Consider the following 8000-nt stretch of genomic DNA (forward strand, 5'->3'; position numbering starts at 1 on the left):
TTGGGGAGAAGAGAACGCGTCACAAGGGGATTCACATGGTAACCGGGTCCGTCCGGGACACTGGAGTCCGTGGGGTCAGACTCCGCTCGGCAGCTGTGACTGCGGTGCCAGTTGTGGTAAGAAAGGCCGGGACCGTAATGTAAGAGGACAATGAACAGGAGGACACAGCTCTTTCCACAGCCGGGTTGGTGGCTCTTAAAAGAGCCTTTTGTTGTCCTTGGTTCCGAGTTTAAGCGCGCTCCCCGCGGATGCGGCGGGCCAGCTGGATGTCTTTGGGCATGATGGTGACTCGCTTGGCGTGGATGGCGCACAGGTTGGTGTCCTCAAAGAGCCCCACCAGGTAAGCCTCGCTGGCCTCCTGCAGGGCCATGACGGCCGAGCTCTGGAAGCGCAGGTCTGTCTTGAAGTCCTGAGCGATCTCACGCACCAGGCGCTGGAAGGGCAGTTTACGGATGAGCAGCTCGGTGGATTTCTGGTAGCGCCGGATCTCCCGCAAAGCCACGGTGCCGGGCCGGTAGCGGTGAGGCTTCTTCACTCCGCCCGTGGCTGGAGCGCTCTTCCGCGCCGCTTTGGTCGCCAGTTGTTTGCGAGGAGCTTTCCCTCCGGTCGAATTGCGCGCTGTCTGCTTGGTCCGGGCCATTGTGCTTCAACACTTGTATTACAGCCTGAAATACAGGCACTGGAATCAAAGATCTTATAGCGGAGCAAGATGGGTTACTCTCACGCAAACGTGTAGTACGCTCATGGGCGATTAAGGAACCCATTTTAGCAACCAGCCTCCGCCATCTTGTTCCGCCATCTTGCTTCCGGCCAAAGATCGCATCTTTGTTTCAGCAGTGGGGAGAGGGAGTGTGGGGCCTGGGGCAGCGGGGAGAGGGAGTGTGGGGCCTGGGGCAGCGGGGAGAGGGGGTGTGGGGCCCTGGGGCAGCGGGGAGAGAGGGAGTGTGGGACCCGGGGATTCGGGAGCGGAGATATCAAGTGTGACCAGAATACCCGAAGGGATGGCAACAGGAGAAGGGCATGTGAAAATTTCTGGAGTAGGAGGGAAAGTGATGACGGCCCCAGAGATAGAAGGAGTAAAAGTCAAATATGAAAATAGGGAAGCGGTGGAAGACTTGATTCTAGTTCCACAGGCCGGAGTAAACTTAATGGGACAGGATCTGCAGATCCAGTTAGGAATAGGAACTGCACCTGTAGAAGGGCGGATAGTGGTCCAACTATAACCATATAACCATATAACAATTACAGCACGGAAACAGGCCATCTCGACCCTTCTAGTCCGTGCCGAACACATAATCTCCCCTAGTCCCATATACCTGCGCTCAGACCATAACCCTCCATTCCCTTCCCATCCATATAACTATCCAATTTATTTTTAAAATGATAAAAACGAACCTGCCTCCACCACCTTCACTGAAGCTCATTCCACACAGCTACCACTCTCTGAGTAATCTAAACTAAACTATAAACTAAAAGAAGAAGATGAACAGAGGATCAATGACCAGGTCTGGGCTAAGGAAGGAAAATAGAGGGGGATTGATAATACCACCCCTCCGGACCTCCGGAATACCACCCCCCCCCCCCCCCCCCCCCAGATCCAGCTCTTGCAGTATGTGGATGACCTACTGATCTCTGGAGAAGAAGCAGGGGAGGTGTGAGATGTAATATTACTGAATTTCCTGGGAGTAAAAGGACTGAGGGTATCAAGGATACCCAGTTTGTGGAACAAGAGGTGAAGTAACTGGGCCACCTGATTAATGGGGGAAAACGAAGAATAAATCCTGAAAGAATCGCAGGAATCACAGGCTTGCCGATGCCTCGGAATAAAAAGGAAATCAGGACATTTCTGGGGCTAATTGGGTACCGTAGACTCTGGATTGATGACTACGCCAGACAAGTCCAGTTCTTGTATAATAAGCTAGGAGATGAGAAAGATAAGGTAGAATGGGATCCGAAAGAACAACAGGATTTCCACCAGCTGAAGAATAGCTTGATAACCACCCATGTCTTGGCCCTGCCTTCAATAGACCAACCCTTCCATCTGTTTGTAAATGCAGAAAACGTGATAGCTCTCGGGGTATTGACTCAAAAGAAGAGGAGTAAACGGGCAGCCCGTGGCATTTTTATCAAAGATATTTGACCCAGTGTCACGAGGATGGCCGGTCTGTATACAGGCAGTGGCAGTCACCACAAACCTAGTAGAGGAGAGCAGGAAGTTGACCTTGGTGGTCTCCACCCCACATACAGTAAGAACAATATTGACACAGAAGTCTTGTAGGTGGTTGACACTCGAGGATATTAAAATATGAAGCTATTCTGATGGAAAAGGATGATTTGACCATAAATACGGACAAAAACTTAAACCCCTCTCAGTTCCTGTACCCGCCTGAAGAAAAAGAAGAGGAGACAGGGAACCCAGAGCATGATTGTAGCAAAATAATAGAATTACAGACCAAGAGTAGGGAAGACCTGGAGGAACAGCCTCTGGCCGAGGGAAGCCGATGGTTCATAGACGGGTCATCCTGGTGCATAGATGGGAAAAGACACAGTGGATACGTTATAATCGACGGGGATACGTTAAGTGATATAGAATCTGGACGATTACCTGGGAGCTGGTCAGCTCAGTCTTGTGAGCTCTATGCCCTGATGCGGGCATTGGAGTTACTTGAAGGCAAAGAAGGCACCATATATACTGATTTAAAATATGCCTTTGGGGTGGTGCATACCTTTGGAAAGATTTGGAAGGAGAGGGGAATGATAACAGCGAGAGGGAAAGAGTTAGCACATGAACAGTTGATTGAGAAAACCTTGGAATCATTAACAAAGCCAGAGCAAATAGCAGTAGTACATGTGGCAGGACACCAGAAGGGAAATTCTCCAGAGGCCCGGGGAAACAGAGCCGCGGACGAGGCGGCAAAACGGGCAGCTTTACAGGGGACGGTAAAGATAATGTCTCTAATACCTCTCAGGGAAGGGATAGAGAAGATACCCGTGTTCTCCGAATTCAATATAGATACGATGAATGAGTTGGGAGCGAGAATAACAAAAGATGGACGATGGTGGACACCGGATGGGAAGCAACTGCTAAATAAGGAGAATTATTGGGAAGATTACATTCCCAGTCACACTGGGGGCTCAGGCATTATGTGACACTCTTTTACGTACGTATGCTTGCAGGGGGATATACACTCTGGCTAAACAAGCAGTCTCAAGCTGTGTGATCTGTCAGAAGATAAATAAGAAAGTGATGAGGGCAGTACCAGGAGGAGGGCAGCAGTTAGCCATCAGGCCATTCCACAGAGGACAGGTAGATTTTATTGAACTCCCCAGGATACAGAAATGGAAATACCTCCTAGTGGTGGTGGATTACTTTACCCGTTGGGTGGAAGCATTCCCCACAGTAAATGCCACTTCTCAGGTGGTAGCCAAAATTCTATTGGAACAAATAATCTCGCGGTATGGAATCATCAAATCACTCGATTTAGATCGAGGAACCCATTTCGCCTCAAAGGCCCACTTGCTCATCTGTGATGCCCGAGGGATAAAATAGAAGTTGCATACTCCCTGGCATCCACAAAGTTCGGGAATGGTGCAAAGGATGAATGGCACTTTGAAGGCACAAATTACCAAATTAATGGAGGAGACTAGACTACCTTGGACTAAGTGTTTGCCAATAGCCTTGGTCAGAATTCGAACCGCTCCACGAAAGGATATAGCAGTATCCCCCTACGAAATCCCCCCTCTTGACTTTCCGATCCATTCTGTGAAAGCGGGAGACTGGGTCCTTGTAAAATCGTGGAAGGAAGAAAAGTTGCAACCCTGTTGGACTGGTCCGTATTTGGTACTATTGACCACGGAAACAGCAGTGCGGACAAAAGAAAAAGGGTGGACACACGCAGTGCGAATAAAGGAACCAGTGGAACCTCCGGCTGAGGGGGACTGGACAGTAAGACAAGGAAAGAAACCACTGACTCTGATCTTTGATAAAGAACGATTGAACGAAAAGATTACGATGCAGTGCTTGGCATTCGTGCTAATGATGATCGTCGCTGTAAGTAAATGTATGGACAGGTGTGATAAATGTTACCACCCCAGCAGATATGGCGGACAAACCAGAAGGTATTTTACCTATCATTTCTATGTGCATGACTCGTGTTATACCCATAAAACCAGAACCAGTTGTAAGGAGGGAGTAGAATACTACTTAGTGCAGAATTTGGGATACACAGGAATGAGGATGTATTGAATCTGCCCCAGAGGAGAGAGATGGCTTTGCTTATGGAAAACCGGGCAATGGGGGACAGGGTCCCAGTTGGGGAAGGAATATTTGACAAAGAAAAGGAAATACTGATAAAGGGGCTACAAGAAAAAGAGATAACTCAACCAGCCCCAACTAAGAGACCTCAACTATATGCATCCTTGTACGAGGAGATAGACAGAGTTGACGTGGAAAAGCTTTTCCCACTGAGAGTAGGGAAGATTCAAACAAGGGGACATGACATGAGAATTAAGGGACTGAAGTTTAGGGGTAACATGAGGGGGAACTTCTTTTACTCAGAGAGTGGTAGCTGTGTGGAATGAGCTTCCAGTGAAGGTGGTGGAGGCAGGTTCGTTTTTATCATTTAAAAATAAATTGGATAGTTATATGGATGGGAAGGGAATGGAGGGTTATGGTCTGAGCGCAGGTATATGGGACTAGGGGGAGATTATGTGTTCGGCACGGACTAGAAGGGTCGAGATGGCCTGTTTCCATGCTGTAATTGTTATATGGTTATTATATGGTTACTGAATAGGCCTTATGTCCACAGATCCAGAGGGGTGTGTGGAAAATTCAACTTCTCTAATTGTTGCCTGAATATTGATGATAATGGACAGGCAGTAATGTAGCAATGTTACAAAATTTTGAGATTTAAAAGATCAAGTCTGCAGTTTATCCCATCAGATAAAACATAAAAAGTTTAATTTGACACCTAATTCACTTTCATATCTCAAGTATTTAAAAAGTTATGGCCATTTTCATACTTGGAAATTAGCATCTTGTTCCCTATTGATTTTCTATAGGGTGATTTCACAAAAGGTCACTGGATCATAGATCCTCACCCACGTGGACGCAAAATTTAACTGGGGTACAAACTCCACTACTACTGTTAGGTGGCCTGTACACAACTCCCACTGAAGTTTTCTGCCCCTTAGTGTTTCGCAGCTCTACCCATATCGATTCCACATCCTCCAAGCTAATGTCCTTCCTTTCTATTGCGTCAATCTGCTCTCTAACCAGCAACGCTACCCCACCTCCTTTTCCTTTCTGTCTATCCCTCCTGAATATTGATTATCCCTGGATGTTCAGCTCCCAGCCTTGGTCACCCTGGAGCCATGTCTCCGTGATCCCAATCATTAATAGCTAACTGCACATTCAACTCATCCACCTTATTACGAATGCTCCTTGCATTGAGACACAGAGCCTTCAGGCTTGTTTTTACAACACTCTTACCCCTTATAGGATCTTTGCTGCACACTGTCCACGGGCAACCTGGGGGATTCCCGGCACCGTTGGGCATGGCGGGGGGTGGAACGCATCCTTGACAAGGATTGTAACATAGTTGTATAGTTGTTTATTTAGTATATTTGTTGGTCTTGTATTATGCTGGTAGATTCTGGTTTGTTTGATTGTATTGTAAATATTATTTTTAATAATTGATTAATTTTTTGTTATTAAATAAAGGCTCAGTGGGGGAGGACCACAGTCTAGGTTCCTTCCACTGCTGGACATGGGGGGCAGGGTGTGGTGGAGACGCCCCTCAAAAATAAGGGAAGGGATTCCACGCCAGTGGGCCACATGAGTGGCAAGGGTGGGGGATAAATGTGTGTAATTTGTGTAAACATTATTGAATGTATGTATAGCCTCCGAGAATGTTGGATCAAGTGTTGTAAGAATCATCTATTGGATATATTTATTTCTCGAATAAAGTATATTTTGAAATTTTTAAAAAAGGATCTTTAAAAAGGACACAATCGTGACTTTTACAAGATATTCAGACAGTTTAGAGACACAGTGAGGAAACATAGAAAATACGTGCAGGAGTAGGTCATTTGGCCATTCGTGCTAGCACCGCCATTCTATATGATCATGGCTGACTATCCAAAATCAGCACCCCGTTCCTGCTTTGTCCCCATATCCCTTAATTCCGTTAGCCCAAAGAGCTAAATCTAACTCTTGGAAACATCCAGTGAATTGGCCTCCACTGCCTTCTGTGGCAGAGAATTCCCAGATTCACAACTCTCTGGGTGAAAACGGTTTTCCTCATCCTTGTCCAATCACTTAAGGATTTATATGTTTCTATAAGATCACCTCTCATCCTTCTAAATTCCAGTGAATACAAGCCCAGTCGATCCATTATTTCATCATATGTCAGTCCCGCCATCACAGGAATTAACCTGGTGAACCTACGCTGCACTCCCTCAATAGCAAGAATGTCTTTCCTCAAATTAGGAGACCAAAAATCAAATAAAAGAGATGTTTAAAACATAATTCTGAGACATGTGGCTGTAATGGTTCAGCATTTTAATCTCTTGTTTACAAATGTAACAAATCCAAATCCTCTGCAGAAAACATTTAATGATATAAAAATAGCATCAGGATTAATTGTGCACCTGCTCCACTTCATGAATGATTAGTTATAGTTTAGTGTAGTCTAGAAACACAGCGCAGAAACAGCACCTTCGGCCCATCAAGTCAGCGCCGACCAGCGATCCCCGCACACTACACACACCAGGGACAATTTACATTTACAGCAAGCCAATTAACCTACAAATCTTTGGAGTATGGGAGGAATATGCCAGAGAAAACCCACGTAGGTCACGGGGAGATCGTACAAATTACGTACAGACAGCACCTGTAGTCAGAATCTAACCCGGTTCCCTGGCGCTGTGAGGCAGCAAATCTAACGCTGCGCCACCGTGCCACCCTTTGTCAGATTTCCAGCGTCTGCATTTCATTATTATTATTACTCACCAATGCCACACAGAGAGCTGCTTGCTATGAAACTTGTTATAGAACATGGTGCTACAAGAGCAAGAGCTTCAGAATAGCATTAGCAACAATCCCACAGGATTCTCAAAAAATAAAGGTCTTCATTTAATAGCTACGAGTGGATTTTGTAACTGCAGGTAAAGACTGTGTTTAACAGACTATCATTTGATAGAAGCAATTATTGTCAATGTTAATAGTTACCCGCGGAACAGTCTGGGTTCTAAAGAAACAAAGGCTTTTTTAAAGAGATACAGCGGGGGAAACAGGCCCTTCAGCCCACCGAGTCCGTACTGACCATCGATCATCCATTCACACACTAGTTCTATGTTATCCCACTATTTCATCTACAGATTAATTAATCTATGAAACCCAAGGTAGTTAAGGCTGGTGCAGCGTTCTCTCCCCATCGCCTCTCTCTCCTCACCGCCCCTCCCTCCATCCTCCCACCTACCCCTTCCCCTGCTTGGAGTGGAACCAGAGCTCAGCGTATTCCACCCCCTCGCCACTGTGCCCGGTGGCTCCGCTGCTCAGCACCTCCTGCAGGTTGGCGTACACGACCGCTTGCTCTTCCCCCTCTCCTGATTCCCCTCCTTCTTTCCGCTCCACTGGGGCCGGCCCGTTCTCTCCACTCCCCGCGCTCTGGAAGGAAAGGGAAGCAGACGGGCAGTTGTGGGTTTAGTACAGAGCAGTGTGGCCCGGCATTTAATACCATCAGTGAGAAGGTTCACAACTCCTGTACTCCCACAGACCCAGGTTCAGCCATGTTGTTGATGTTCTCCTCTCACACACTCTCGCTCTCCTTCTCTCTCCCCCTCTCTCACTTTCTCTTCTCTCCCTCTCCCTCTCACTTGCAGTTTCACACTTTCTCTCTCCCCCTTTCTCCCTCTCCTCTTTCTCTCACTCGCTCACACTCAGGCACTGTGTCTCTCACACTCGCAGTTTCACCCACTCTCTCTCTCTCCCTCTCTCG

General features: G+C 47.0%; 1 protein-coding gene across 1 annotated transcript; it reads right to left on the minus strand.

The window, feature by feature from the left end:
- Positions 1-206: 206 nt before the first annotated feature.
- LOC129716016 (histone H3-like) lies at positions 207-681 on the minus strand. The gene has a single exon (XM_055665890.1). The coding sequence runs from the start codon at positions 638-640 to the stop codon at positions 230-232; it is 411 nt and encodes a 136-aa protein (XP_055521865.1). The 5' UTR covers positions 641-681; the 3' UTR covers positions 207-229.
- Positions 682-8000: the final 7319 nt, after the last annotated feature.

This window comes from Leucoraja erinacea, unplaced genomic scaffold (assembly GCF_028641065.1).
Source record: "Leucoraja erinacea ecotype New England unplaced genomic scaffold, Leri_hhj_1 Leri_1603S, whole genome shotgun sequence".
In the NCBI taxonomy this organism is placed as follows: domain Eukaryota; kingdom Metazoa; phylum Chordata; class Chondrichthyes; order Rajiformes; family Rajidae; genus Leucoraja; species Leucoraja erinaceus.

Bases quoted from the DNA above. Each gene is read 5' to 3' on its own strand.
- LOC129716016 (XM_055665890.1), bottom strand. From the start codon at position 640: ATGGCCCGGACCAAGCAGACAGCGCGCAATTCGACCGGAGGGAAAGCT.